Genomic DNA, 14947 nt, shown 5'->3' with positions numbered 1-14947 from the left:
GACTCCTGGGAGGTAAAACCTTGATCGAGTCAGCGAAGCGTTGTAAGCCTGCATAGTATTCCCGTAGCCAGCGATGGAATTCTGGGAGTTGAAGTCCAGCAGCTTTAAGGTTGGCGAGGCTGAACCACCGCCACCCTTTCTGCTTTAGAGTGCAAAAAGCTCTTCTAAGCTGTGATTCCTCCCAGGCACTTGTGGGGTACAGAAAGCTTTGTCTCTCTTCACATGTGGACCTTCCTCCCCTGGCAAAGTGTGAACAGCAGCTCTTTGTCCCATTAAGATAAATAACCGTAGTTCAGTGGGGCATCATGACTGTCACCCAGAGTCAAATAAAGTAGCCTTTGTGAACAGGGATGCAAAGTGCTATAAAGGGATCGCGGTCACCGTAGAATAAAACCTCTGTTTCAGATCTCCCAGCTTGTTGTTGTTGTTGTTTCCCTTCAAATCAGGATTCCAGGTGGTCATTCCAAAATAACTGGATTTGAACGGATAGGTTGAAGTTTATTTATTTATTTTATTTAATTGCATTTGTATACCGCCCTTTCCCTGAGGACTCAGGGCGGTTTACAGGGAATTAAAAATCAAAACATACAAAAGTTAAAACCAATTAAAAAGCATTAAATTCACCCTGTACACTAAAAACCCCAGTTAAAATTTTCTCCTCAGCCTGGGCCCGAGAGCTCAAAGAGCCAGGTCTTCAGGCCCCGGCGGAATGATCGGAGGTCGGGAGCAGTCCTCAGCTCCACCGGCAGCTGGTTCCAGAGGGCAGGCGCTCCCACAGAGAAGGCCCTATCCCTGGGTGTCACCCGCCGGCAATCTCTCACCGGCGGAACCCTGAGCAGACCCTCCCTGTGGGAGCGCACTGGGCGAAGGGCGTTTGATGCCGGGAGCAGGTGTTCCCTCAAATAACCCGGACCCAGGCCATGTAGGGCTTTATAGGTAATAACCAGCACCTTGAATTTCACCCGGAGGGCAACCGGAAGCCAATGCAGCTCGCGGAGTAGAGGTGTTACATGGGAGTATCGGGAAACCCCCATTACAACTCGCGCAGCCGCATTCTGCACCAGTTGAAGCCTCCGAGTGGTCTTCAAGGGCAGCCCCATGTAGAGAGCGTTACAGTAGTCCAAACGGGAGGTCACAAGCGCATGAGTGACTGTGCGTAGGGCGTCTCGGTCCAGATAGGGACGCAACTGGCGCACCAGGCGAACCTGTGCAAAAGCCCCCCTGTGCAAAAGTTAACCAGTGGAACCACCTGCCTCCAGAAGCGGTGAATGCTCCCAACACTGGTCGTTTTTAAGAAGAGACTGGACAGCCATTGGTCTGAAAAGGTCTAGGGCAGGGCTAGGCAACCTTGGCCTCTTTTATGACTCGTGGACCTCAACTCCCAGAATTCCTGAGCCAGCCATGCTAAAGGACACGGGGTGGGGGTGGGGGGATTTCTTTCATTTCCAGAGCTGTCTTTAACACCTTGAAATAGCGCTGTGCGTCCCACGGCGGGCTTGAGACTGCATCCGGTCCCCGGGTGATCGTCCTTGTAGCAACCGCAGCCCTTTATAGATCACCGGGAGCTAAGTCTTCCAAACAAGATTTCTTTTCTTTCCCGCAGGAGCGCCCTGCACCCGTGTTATGATTTAATATTGGGTGGTTTTCCTTGTTGATGTTGGTTTTTGTAGTTAGAGCTTTTTTTTTTTTTTTGAGGCGGGGGGGGGGGGGAGAAAGCCCTGGGCCCCGTGGAAGCAGCGTTCTCCATTTCAATTTTGCTAATTTGTTCCTCCTGTTCCTTTGCGGGAGACGTCACTAGAACATACGACTTGATGGTTTAAGGGGAGAAGGCTGAGAAATAAATGGCTTTAGCTTTCCGAGGGAGAAATACACGGCTTATTTTTTATTATTATTATTTTTGTCTCGGAGCAAATTTGGCAAAGCTGCCCAGCTCTTGTTGTCTTCTCAAAAAGTGGAGACAGGATATGGAAATAAGAGGGTGGTGGTGGTGGGTTTCATGGGCCCAAAGACAAGAGGATGAGAGGGGTTTTTGGCTATTGCGCAGCCTTTGGTGACCTTGAATAGGCTTGGTCTGAAAATAGTTGGATGGTGGATTGAGGACCACATTTGAGGGGCTGTCACAGAGAAGGGGATCGACCTATTCTCCAAAGCACCGGGAGGCAGGACGGGAAGTAACCTAACAGAAGGCGATCCAACCTCCAATTGAGGAGAAGTCTCCAGACCTCGAGGATAACAGAGAAAAAACAGGTGGAAGGGTCCCTGGAGATCTTCTAGTCCAACCCTCGGCTCGAACAGGACACCCTATATAGAAGGGGGTCTTCGAACTTGGCCCTTTTAGGAATTCTGGGAGTTGACGTCCACAAGTCATCAAAGGGCCAAGTTTGAAGACCCCTAGTCTATAAGGATAGTGGAGTGAAAATTACCCCTGTGTTTGGGATGATTCTGCCAAAACAACAACAACACCCCTCTTTTTTCAAAGTAAGATTTTAGCTTCAAAGTAAGATTTTGGGGTTCCAGCTCTAGTTGCACCCCTCCCTCCCTCCCTCCCATCCTTATTTACCACGCATTTTAAACACCTTGCTTGCTCACCGTAGTTAATCATTAGTGGCCGATTACTAATTTGCTGCCGAACAATTATCCAAATTGGGCTTGAAATGTTGCAAAGCTTGATATGGGTCATTACTAAGTTTAAATACATCTATGGATTTCCCCCCCCCCCCCCCACAACAGTGCATCATATTTAATGTGCTTAATGCAGTAGCCCATTAAAAAAAACACAAAGGTCTGTTTGTGCTGCCCAGCCAGCTGGGATGTTGCAGACAAAAACAGCTCACACTGGGATAGACAGGGATAGACATCCTGGAGAAACAAGGGTTTGCTTATTGTCATTCTAGGACAGGAGTCTTCCAACGTGGCCCTCTTCTGTCTTGTGGACTTCAACTCCCAGAATCCCTCCGCCAGGCACTAGGATTCACATGAGCCAGCTGTGGTGGCTGGAAATCATGGCTTGTTCCAAAGCCAGAGAGTCCCTATCCTGGGAATTACGCCTTGCTCCGTTCTGATGTTACTGCAAACCTCTTTGTGTCGGATGAGGAGAGGGAAAGGTGAAGGGTGGTGTTGTCGCAAGGTCCCACCGAAGCTTGTTTGCTGTAAGAGTAAGGTACAGTTTAGTGTGAAAAGTGTGATGTGTAATATTCTGGGCACTGCTGGCTTTAAGTCGCCCTCTGCATCCCAAAGTAGCAGACTTTTGCTTCCTTTTAGAGGACAAATAAGCGGGTGGGAAAGCTCGCTGGCTAGCTTAGCAAACATTCCTTGGGTATCCATAGCTTGTGTGCCAGGTCGGAGAAGAACGCCTCTACAATATTGCACACAGGCAGACAACTGCCAGCTGTTTATGCAGAGTGGCTGGCCTTTTTAGGGGAGGGCGTCCTGGGGTTGTGTGGAGATGCCAAAAGGTCCTTGTGAAGGTGGCTGAAGTTTGCAGGGAGAATTGTCTAATGCAGAGGTCCCCCAACCTTGGCCACGTTATGACTTGTGGACTTCAACTCCCGGAATTCCTCAGCCAGCCATGCTGAGTTGAAGGTCCACAAGGCATAAAGTTGAAGAGCCCTGGTCTAATCGAGATCTCTCTTCCAGTTGCTGCCGTTAAGCCATGTTTCACCTAGTCTGTACCTAGACTGTCGGGCTTTCCTTGCCTAAGTGTCAAACCTTGCTTTGACCTAGGCTGAATTTCACCTCGTTAGATAGGGCCCGGTGTTCAAGTCTATTAAGGTCTGTTTTTTCGGATCTTGAGCTTGTCTTCCAGGGTGTTGGCTATGTGCATGCGCGCGCGCACCCCTCCTCCCCACCCAGAATTAAATTTAAAGCCCTCTGCGCCACCAGCTCAAGTTTTGTGCTTAGATAAACCTGGATGCGGAGGAGGAGAAAAGTTGGTGCATGGCATTGCCAGGGCCCGGTCTACTGGTTTTATGAGCTGCTAGGAGGAGCAAATGAGCCTGCGGGATTTCTTCTCCTCTCCAGGTCTTGCCCAAGACGCGCTCCTAGCTTGAGAAAATCTTACAGGAGCCCAGATTCTTCTCAGCAAATCCTTGAAAGCCCGCAGGACTAGCACCTTGTTGATAAGATCCTAACAGGAGCTTAAGAGTCGGCCCACGCTTCCAACTCAACTCGGCATGATTCTGCAAGGCCAGCACTGCAGATCTGGCATTTATTCGCTTTCCTGCCTTGCTTAAAGAAAAATAAAAATGCAGACTCTCTCTGTTGTAGTCAGTTTTTTCAGCATGATTGATTTGGAAATTGCTGGGTGGCTGCCTGCCTGCCTGCCTGGCTGATTGATTGATTGATGTAGCATTCAGCATTTGATACACGGCCTTTACAACGTTGAGTAATATCTCACCTAAATTAAAAACACAGTAAGATATGAATGTTAAAAAAAAAGATCTGTATTCAAATACCAACGTCTCCAAGCCGTCTTCCTTGAAATCTGATATTTTAAAATTGGTTTGTGTGTCCGTTGCCTGGAAAGACAATGAAGGCATGTTAAAATCAGTCTGTTAATGTGGGCCTTTATCTCCCAGGGACACGATGGATGGACTTCCAGGAATTTGGTTCTCCTGTAGCGGCCTAAAGTGGTGTGGGCAAAGCTTGACTAACCACTTCTGGGAACTTAACCAAGCCCAAAGTGGCTTCTGCGAGAATTTGGATAACCGGCTTGTTCTTTTTCCGGAAGTGTTAAGTTTTTACTGGCATAACAATCTCTCTTCTTATTTTTCTCCTCCTTAGAATATTTGTCTGCTTCTCTTCTCTTCCCTTCCCTCCTCTGCTCTGTTTTCCTCTAGATATTGCAGCCTGGTTCTTGTCACACAGATGTGCGGGCTCCCATCTCCCCTGAACCTCTAGCCAGCGTGGCCTTCGCTGAGCATTCTGGGAATTGAAGTTCACACATCTGGAGAGGGTCAGGAGAAGCTGGTTGTGGTCCTGCCCTGCTCCTGCTGCTGCCACGAACCCCGGTCTGATCAGGGACCTTGGGAATTGTGGCCCACCCTTTGCCAGGCTTTCCGGTTTGCGGAGTCCTGCATAAGCAGCCAACCTACGCCGTTCTTTCTCTCTTCACGGAATAGATGAACTGCTACTCTGTGCAAACGTTATTTTCGTTCTTGCTGCTTTTTCAGCCACTGTCTGCCAAGTGCGATTATTGGCTAGTTTGCGGATCTGAGTTGGACATATTTTGTGTGTGTGTGTGTGTGTGTGTGGTGGTTATGCTCCTTGTTTTTTTAAAAAAGAAAATCACAAAAACCTGTTAGAACATGACCCGCATTGACAAGAGTGCCGTCTTTCTTTCCCATGCATAACCTGGCCTTCATTAATGGCGTTTGCAAAAAAACCAAAAACTTTCAGACCTTTTTCTTGCTTTTCTTCAAGGACGTTGAGATGGTCTAGCAGGCGAGTTTTGTTTTTTTTTTAACCCCAGGGAAATCTGTGCCCCAAATGTGTGTCAGATGGCCTGGAAAGATAGATTTTCCGAGGTCTGAATGGACAGAGGAGGCATTCCTGAGATGATTCTTAGCGTCAACACGAGAGAATGTTTATAGCTCAGAGTTGAACTGTGGGGTCCTTGGTGCTCTCTGAGCTTGGTGCTTTTTCCTGCAGACGTTGCATTGCCCAACTAGGTAACATCATCAGTGCTAGAAGGGAGTGGGGTTTGTGGAGTGAGGGAGGAGGGGGAGAAGGACTGTGAAGTCCTTGGTGATCACTGAGCTGGGTGGTTTTCTTGTAGACGTTTCATGACCCAACTAGGTAACATCATCAGTATTAAGTATGTTCATTGGTATCTAATTGACTACACTTAATTTTCTTTCATCGGCTAGCACTGATGATGTTACCTAGCTGGGGTAATGAACCGCCGACAAAAAAACAACCAAACTCAGAGAGCCCCAAGCACTCCACAGTCCTCCTCCTCCTCCTCCCTCCCTTCTAGCCCTGATGATGTTCTCTAGTTGGGTAATGAAACGCCTGCAAGAAAGCCACCAAGCTCAAGTGAGCATCAAGGACCCCACCTTATTCCTCGTGCAGGTGGATACAGTCTGTGGGAACCGAGGGTCAAAATGGCTTCAATCAGCCTTACGCCGCCGTACTTCGTTGGATCGTTCTCTCCCACCCTGACGTAAATTAGATCATTGCTTTCTCCCCACCCCCCACCCCCAAATCTTTCTCTCTTCTTCCTGGCATTAGCTGGATCCCCATCTCCTTTTAAACCTGCCATGCGCTGAAGGCTCTTGTCTGTCTGTTTTGCAGGGTGAGACTTAACCGCCCTCCACAGAGGCTGGTTGTGTTCGTTAAGGCGGGCAACGCACGACCCATGCAAATCTTGTTAAGAGATTTATCTGTCTGGCTTGTCGGAGGAGAGAAGGGCCTTCAGAGAAGGGAATCCGGAGGAAGAAGCTCCTGTCTTAGTTCCGCCACGTGCTCAGTTGCCTCGAGTGCTTTTATTTTACTTTTTTATTTTTTGTCTGTGCTGGATTTCACGTTAAATGTTAAGATCCGACTCCAGGAGCGCGTAAAACCTCTTAGCGGGCATTAGCGGGAGGAGGAGGAGACGTACGCAGCAGTTCCTCTGTAATCGTACAGGTGTGCTGGCTCTCCTCCTTTTTCCCCTGCTTGGAGATTTCTAACGGTGAATCGGTTATAAACATTTTCCACCCGTGCTTCTCTTTCCGTAAGATGCCCAGGTGGGTTTTAGGCACCTCCCATCCGCTGAAATCTCGGGGAGTCGGCGGTGGAGCCCGTCCATCTCGCCGTCCTTTCTCTAGCCAGGTTGTCTTAAGTCAGGGGTCCCCAACCCCTGGTTTGAGGACCGGTAGCGGGCCGCGGCACGCCAGCGACCGGTCCGCACAAACAAGCAAAGCCCTCCATCCGCAGGCATGCAGGCAGCACACAAAACCACGCACACTCTGCGGTCCGCGGAAAAAAACCTCTCTCCAAGGAACCGGTCCCTGGTGCCCAAAAGGTTTGCGGGGTGGGGGGCGCTGATCTAAGTGGCTGATTCTTCCGCGACAACGATTTGCAGAGCGTTTTGCAATTCCTCGTCTTTGAACCCCAACATTTCCATTGCTAAGCTAGCGAGTTCTGCCCCAATTTTACGGCCTTTCTTGCCTCAGTTGTTAAGAGAATTGCGGCCGTTGTTAATAACACGGTTGTTCAGTGACTCTGGCGCTTCCCCGTTGCTTGTCGGATGGTCGCACACACACACACACACACACACACACACACACACACACACACACACAACCATCATAAATATGAGCCAGTTCCCAAGCGTCCAAATTTTAGCCACAACATCACAGGGGATGTTGCAAAGGTCGTAAGTGTGAGGACCGGTCATAAGTCGCTTTTTCAGTGCCGTCGTAACTTTGAATGGTCACTAAACGTATGTCTGGAAGCCAAGGACTATCAGTGCCCAGGCAGGAGGTAGAGGCTGCCTATGTTTCCTGTCTTAATTGCTGAAGTATAAAGCAGGCTCTTCCAGCGAGGCTTCCAGAGGACGATTTTTCAGGTCCCCATGAAGCAACCAAACGGGTGGGGTGATCCGAAGCCCGGGTTGGTGATTTCACTGAAAGCCTGGATCCTCTGTCTATGCAAAATCTTGAGAGCTGGAAACTTGCCACTGGCTTTAAAGCCCTGGGAACTTACCACTGGGCTGTCACTCAGCAGTTTTAGGAGGCTGGGAATTGACTCTTGCTGTTCTTTAATTTTGTATTTTTAGCTCTCCCATCTCTCTCTCTCTCTCTCTCTCTCTCTCTCTCTCTCTCTCTCTCTCTCTCCCTCCCTCTCCCCCTCTCTCTTTCCTTCCTTCCCTCTCTCATTCTCTCTCTCTCCTTCCCTCTGTCGTTTGTTCCTTCCTTTTCCTCCCTCCTTCCCTCCCTCTCTTCTCTCTCTTTACTCCCTGCCCCTCTCTCCCTCCCCCCTCCCCCCTTTTCCTCCCTTCCTTCCTTCTCCCTCCCTCCCTCTCTCTTTCTCTCCTCATTCTCTCTCTCCCCCCCCTCTTTCTCCTTCTCTTTCCTTCCTCCTTTTTCTCTCTCTCTGTCTGTTTTTTTAAATATGGATACAATGAACAGGAAGTTATCCTGCACCACTTTAATAATAATAATAATAATAATAATAATAATAATAATAATAATAATAATAATAATAATAATAATATCGTCTTTATTTTGGTGCCCAAGATGTCCAATAACCATTGCTTGATTTTCAAAAAAAAAGACTTTTTTTAAAAATAGTTTTGAGTTGGAGAAGTGTGTCAGAGGCAGGATTCTTCTTGATCGCTTCCTGTGGCTTTATAGAGATTAGGCAGGATCAGCCCGGAGATCACGCAGTTGTATTCCAGGGAGGTGGGGCCGTGGATACGGTTGGCGATTCAACTCTTAATTTGTTATTTTTGCCAAGTGGGAATTAATTCTTTCAAGACGGAAAAACTTATTAGCTGTAACCGAAGGAATGAAGCAGAAAATATATAAATAGATGGATTTGGAGAATGATTTGGGATTACAGGAGGAAGCCGGGAGGAAGAAAGGTCTTGTGAATGTTTTGGCCGGAGCTGGCGTGACCACAACATCACTGGGAGCCCTTGTGATCTCCCGATTGCGATGTGCCCGGCTCTGTTTGGGCCCTGGCAGAACAGGAACGTCAGTTTAAGATGCTCAGAACATTTTGTCTTCGGGGACATCTGCTTCTGGCGTTTAGGATGTTCCCTGCCAGACCTTCCCACCTTTTGAAATCTTATCCGTTTTAATTCCTTCCAACCCCACCCACCCCCCTTGTCTCTTTGCAGTGTCTTCCTTCAGTTCGTTTCCTTCACGGAAAATCCTTGTTCCAGAAAATTAGGACAAATCCAACGAACGGGTTTATGCTCCAGTCTTCCCCCCCCCTTAGACATCAAATGTGGAATAATTTTCTGTAAGATACCTCTTGCACCTGTGTTTGACATGCATCTGAAGTTGGTTGCTTCCTTGTCAAGTGGAGTGGGAGCAATTATCTTGGGGTGTGTGTGTGTGTCCCATTTCTTTTCCTTTTTGTGTAAGTGTCTAGCATGGAATGGAATGGAATGGAATGGAATGGAATGGAATAGAATAGAATAGAATAGAATAGAATAGAATAGAATAGAATAGAATAGAATAGAATAGAATAGAATAGAATAGAATAGAATAGAATAGAATAGAATAGAATAGAATAGAATAGAATAGAATAGACTGCAAAAACGTAAGCCATCATGTTTGCCAGCCCCGGTAAGGGTCTCCCACCCTCGAGTGGATGTGGATTCGTTGCTGCTGTCTTAATCCTCTCTTTCAACATCTGCCTAAACATCTGTCTGCTTGGCAGTCTGGGTGATACATTAGCGCGGCTCACTTCCGAAAACACTTCCTCAGCAGCAACCGCGGCTCACTTCCGAAAACACTTCCTCAGCAGCAACCCAAATCATTGACTTGAATATTTTTTTAAAAACTTTTATGGGCTCCATAACGTTGCGGGTGCAATTACAGCTGAAGCAGTCGGGGTGCTTAACACATCGCAACAGCTGGGAAACGGGGGGGGGGGGCAAATGGGCTTCACATTCAGGTGTGTGAGAAGGTTTAGCAAATGGCATGCAGGAACGTACAGAAGGTGGAATGGGAGCTAGCGGAGATTTCCTGACAGGAAGGACAATGAAGCAGTGGAACGACTTGCCTCCCGAAGTTGTGGGCGCTCCATCCTTGGAGGTTTTTAAGAAGAGACTGGACAGCCATTTGTCTGAAATGGCATAGGGGCTTAGGACACAATGCAGACCCAACAATTGCGCGTTGCATCGTTTTCCCAACTTAAAAAGAGTTTCATTTTTGGAATTGCAGTCCACAAGATCTGGACTTGGCTTCTTCTGTTACGCTTGACAGCTGACTCGGGGATCTCAATCAGAGCAGGTTTGTGTTTGTGTACTTTCCTCCCACGGAGCGCCCAAGGTATTGCCCCAGCCCAACCCAGGGACTGACCAAACCCAAATTAGCCTCCCTTTAGCAAGGCTCTTACTTTGGAAACCTTTCTCTTTACGCTTCTAGACATAACAGCCAGTATTGTGGGTTGTAACTGATGCTCCCGGTGCGTAATTGGAAAACGGCGTCTCGCTGTGCAGCGGCATTACTGCCACTTGTCCTCTCTCTAGGCCTATCTTGCTGGTTTGACAAATAAAGATTTTGTCTAATCCCGGTGATAAATCCTGCCATCTGCTCTGGTGGGGAACGGAGGGAGGAAGGGGCTTTGCTCCGGCCAGCTGTCTGCAGAAGGATTGGACGTTGGAAACTGCTTTCTTTCTTCATATTTACACAAGGAATCCTGGCGAAGTGGATTCCAGAAAGCTATCCAGTCCAGTCCCATCTCCAGTTAGTCACATCGCGGGCCACGCGGTGAGGATTATTACACCAGCTGAAGCGAGGCCTCCCCCTTGCATGACGTTCCCTCCGCCATTGCAACGAAGCCAGAGGTTTTTTTCTGCGGACCGGAGGGTGCGCGGTTTTGCGTGCTGCCTGCGTCCCGCGGATGGGGGATTTGCTTGTTTGTGTGGACCGGTCGCTGGCATGTTGCAGCCTGGTACTGGTCCACGGACCAGGGATTAGGGACCCCTGATGTAGGATCTCTTTGTCCCAGCAGAGTTTTATTTTTTTTATTTTTTTTTTTAAAAAACTCTAGCTTCCCTCTGTGCAGCTGTGGCTGTATTTGCAATCTGTGGTTTGTGTGTGTGTGCGCGCATGATAAAGAGAATGTGCGTATCATACTCTGCCTGAGTTTGCTCATCTTGCCAAGCTCTGGTTTGTCCGAAGAGCTGTTTCCAAAACAAAGTGGGGAGGTCTGATCCAGATTGTAAATAGCAGGCAGGCAGTGTAAGCTATCCTGGCTGGATCCCCACAGAGCCCAAAGTCAAACAAAACCACGTTATGACTTCATACGACAGGATGCACCGCGCCAGCCCCTTTACCTGGGAGAAGGCTTCGGATTCAGGGCCTGACTCTCATTTCGAAAGGCCTCAGAGGATCTGTGGATCAGGATCTGGATCTGTGATCCGATCACGGAAGAATGAGTTTCTTCCAGGGAGGGTATAGACCAAGGGTAGGCAACCTTGGCTCTTTTTAGTGACTCGTGGACTTCAACTCCCAGAATTCCTGAGCCAGCCACGCTAAGGGGAAAGGGAGAGGTTTCCAAGCTGAGCCATGCTGGCTCAGGAATTCTGGGAGTTGAAGTCCAAGAGTCACACTCCTGGTCTAGACAGTAGAGGCTTACCTGCAGGTATCAGCCAGCCTCCAAAAGAAAGAAAAAGAAAGAAAAAAAGAAAGAAAGAAAGAAAGAAAGAAAGAAAGAAAGAAAGAAAGAAAGAAAGAAAGAAAGAAAGAAAGAAAGAAAAGGCTTTGCTCGGATTCTAATTCTCTGAATAATCCTGTAAGACAGGCTGGTGATTATTAGTTGCAAACACAGGAGCTGAAGCTTTTCTTAGGATCGGATGGTAACTATGAACGGTTATAAGTTGGGGACTACCGGTATATGTCCACAAGCTTGGAGGCCGAGGGGTTGGCGGGTGGTGGTGGTGGGAGAAAGCCATGGCCTGGTTGAGCTTCAGAGGGAGAAAACGATTGACATAAATGAAACCTCGTTTCCCCCACATGGAAGCGTTGATGCGGTCAGTCTGATGGAGCTGGTTAAGACGGCCACGGTTTTGCTCCCCAGGAAGGGACGGTTGCAAATCCTCCCCCTGCCTTTTTTCTTTTTTCTTTTGGTCTCCCCAGATGTTTTTCCATGGACATTTCAAAAAAAAAGAAAGAAAGAAATGTGTGGCAGATTAGTGTATGTTCCGCAATACATATTCCCTTTGGGCTCCAGATTTGAATTTGAAGCAGAAAGCTTAGTTAACCCCAAGGGTGTCTGTTTTCCTGTGGCTTTTTTTTAAAACAACCAAGTTTTGTTCCTAGGAGCGCAGCGAGACAATAGCGCCTTTAAACTTTCCAGCCTGCTTCAGAAAACATTTGATGAAGTCCAAGTTTCCTTTCAAAGAATTATCGGGGATGTTGGGGGTGGGTGGGGGGTGGGACCTCCCCACTGCATGGACTCCAGAAAGGAAGAATAGAATAGAATAGAATAGAATAGAATAGAATAGAATAGAATAGAATAGAATAGGCAATAGGAAATTAGAATAGAATAGAATAGAATAGAATAGAATAGAATAGAATAGAATAGAATAGAATAGAATAAGCAATAGGAAAGAATAGAATAGAATAGAATAGAATAGAATAGAATAGAATAGAATAGAATAGAATAGAATAGAATAGAATAGAATGAATAGAATAGAATAGAATAGAATAGAATAGAATAGAATAGAATAACCAATAGGATATATAATAGAATAGAAGTTGTCCCATTCCCTCGTGGCTGAGCGTTTGAGTGGCAGCCACGCGCAGAGCCCATCTTACAGATTTTGCAGGTTGCCCAAGGCGTGGCTGGTGGCTAACGTGGTCTTTGTCTCTCTCCTTCTCCAGGACCTTTTTAAAACACTGGGGTTGCCGGCGTGGTCCAATTTTTCCTGGAGTGGAGTGCGAAATTCAGAAGACTGAAGCCCAGGCTGACTGTCTACCTTTCACGGAGGCCGAGCCGTGAGAGGACGGAAGAAGGCACCTGGCGCATCATGACAGCGGACAAAGAGAAGGACAAAGAGAAAGAGAAGGACCGGGATCGGGACAAACGGGACAAGGCGCGGGAAAGCGAGAATTCGCGGCCCCGTCGGAGCTGCACCCTGGAGGGCGGGGCCAAGAACTACGCCGAGAGTGACCACAGCGAAGACGAGGACAATGACAACAACAGCGCCACCACCGAGGAGTCCAGCAAGAAGAACAAGAAGAAGCCTCCGAAGAAGAAGTCCCGCTACGAGAGGATGGACAACGGGGAGATCACCTCGTTCATCACGGAGGACGATGTCGTCTACCGGCCTGGAGGTGGGTGAGAGAGAGAGAGAGAGAGAGAGAGAGAGAGGGAGAGAGAGAGAGAGAGATCCTCAACTTTTATATCACATTCTCTGTGTGTGTGTGTTTGTGTGAATGAGAGTCCCTGAACCCAGGAGCTCACAATTTTCCTAGTTACCCTCTCAAAGATGCTTTTTCCACAGGCAGCTGGGCTGTTCTTTTCCTTGAGGAAGAAGAAGAAATTTCGCTTAGTTCTTTCTACCTTTCGTTCTTTCTAGCGAAGCACTAAAATTTGGCTTTCCCTGGGAAACGTTAGCTTGATATTTAATAGCATTGCCAGAATTTAATAGCTCGAAATTTTTGTATTTTCGGCATTTAGAGGCGCAGCGGTATGTTTTGCCTGCGTTTTTTTTTCTTCTTCCCTGCCATTTTCTTCTCGGCTAGCTGCTTTGGGTTTACTTTTGATAAAGAAATGGATATGAAAAGTTCTTGGCTGACACCGGCAGCCAAGCGTGTGTGGCTGTTTACATGCCTCAGTACATACGTATCAATCTGGCAAATCCCTTCTGGGGTGAGCGGCATCACGCAAAGAGCCAGACATGGTAAGCCGAAGAAAGCAAGAGGTTTTAAAAAAAAGAAAAAAAAGGCACTTGACTCCGAAAGGCTGAAGCGGAGAGGCCGAAGGGCTTTTGGAAGCCTTTAAGTGGAAAGCGGACCAAGCTGCAACTTGTTCGGAGAGTCTTTAGGGGACTGAAAGTCGAGATAGCTAAGGTCAAGCCTCCGTTCTCCCTGAATATTGCAAAACGTTGCAGAGTGGCTTCTTGGCCCTTTGAACACGCTCGGCCTCCCGGGGAGATTTCCCTGGAAAGACTTTTGCAAACCTGGAGAATTCCCCCAAAGTCTACAGGCGTCTTCCCACGTGAGCCAACGCTGGCTGCAAAGGAATCCACTCCCGAGAAATGGGTCTGCGGTTCAGTCTAGGGCAGCGTGTCTGGATCTCAGCCCCTTTTGAGACCTGTCGGCCTTCGACTCCCAGAATTCCCCAGCCTCAGGAATTCTGGGAGTTGAAGTCCTCCCACTTTCAAGTTGCTGACATCCACAAACTCTGATTGAGGAGGAGATAAATAGGTCCTGCAGGCATCCCATCTGCGTCTGTCTGTCTGTCTGTCTGTCTGTCTGTCTGTCTGTCTGTCTGTCTGTCTGTCTGTCTGTCTGTCTCTCTCTCTCTCTCTCACACACACACACACACACACACACACACACACACACACACACCTCTACCTTGTCAGATAAGGTTGCTGCTTCTGTCCTGCAGATCGGATGAGTGACCCAAGTAGGGAGTCCCAGATGCAGAATCCGCTTTGTAAAATAAAGCCAGGCCAATTAACGTTCCACAAAAGATTGGACTTGCCTGCCGATCTGCAGGTAGGCAAGTGGATCGTTAAACTGGACCCATCAGCTGCCGTCTAGGGCAGGGCTAAAGGTTGCCCCTTTCTCCTTGCCCACAGCAGCTTGGGGCGACTTGTCGAAGTCTGCCTGTTTTCTTTTTTCTTTTTGAGTTGAAAAGGCTCCCCCAAAGGGAAATCTGGGACGTTAACCCGGGGCTTCCCTCCTCTTTTTTGCAAGCCGGAGGACCCGATTCCCAACTCAGCCATCCGCCTCGAGGCTTCTGCAAGCAAAGAGCCGGACCTGCGGTTCGCTTGTGCAGCATAATTGGCACTGGAGATGGTGTGCCCTGGGTGTGCAATCTTTTGCACGGGGGAAACCTGCTAGCCTTGGCAGTGACCCACATGCTGGGCCCAGAGGAGTGGGCTTTGTTCCCCCTCTCTCACACCTGTGTGGCAACGTTCCTGCTTAACCTGCTTGGACCAGCAGAGCGATAAAAGGCTTGTCATTTTGTCGCCTCCGTCCTCTTGTCTTGCACCTTTATTTTCTCTCCTTTTTTTCTTTTGGAATCGCATTGAACAGCTTTCCCTACC

At 48.2% G+C, this 14947-nt stretch overlaps 1 protein-coding gene across 11 annotated transcripts in view; it reads left to right on the top strand.

Annotated features, from left to right (window-relative positions):
• The window catches only part of RERE (arginine-glutamic acid dipeptide repeats), a 146334-nt gene that overhangs the window by 51608 nt on the left and 79779 nt on the right, over positions 1–14947 (top strand). For 5 of the 11 annotated variants that reach the window (XM_081341068.1, XM_081341069.1, XM_081341073.1 and 2 more), the window contains exons 2-3: positions 2895–3160; positions 12549–13001. In XM_081341068.1, coding sequence (XP_081197194.1) covers positions 12695–13001 — 307 coding nt within the window. In that variant the 5' untranslated portion in view covers positions 2895–3160; positions 12549–12694. Of the gene's footprint in view, positions 1–1587; positions 2479–2894; positions 3161–9992; positions 13002–14947 lie in introns of those variants that run through there. The other 6 variants (XM_081341064.1, XM_081341067.1, XM_081341063.1 and 3 more) reach the window with 5 other exon arrangements.

Source organism: Vipera berus (assembly GCF_964194415.1).
Source record: "Vipera berus genome assembly, chromosome: 17".
Classification (NCBI taxonomy): domain Eukaryota; kingdom Metazoa; phylum Chordata; class Lepidosauria; order Squamata; family Viperidae; genus Vipera; species Vipera berus.
This window is presented reverse-complemented; position numbering and strand designations above follow the sequence as displayed.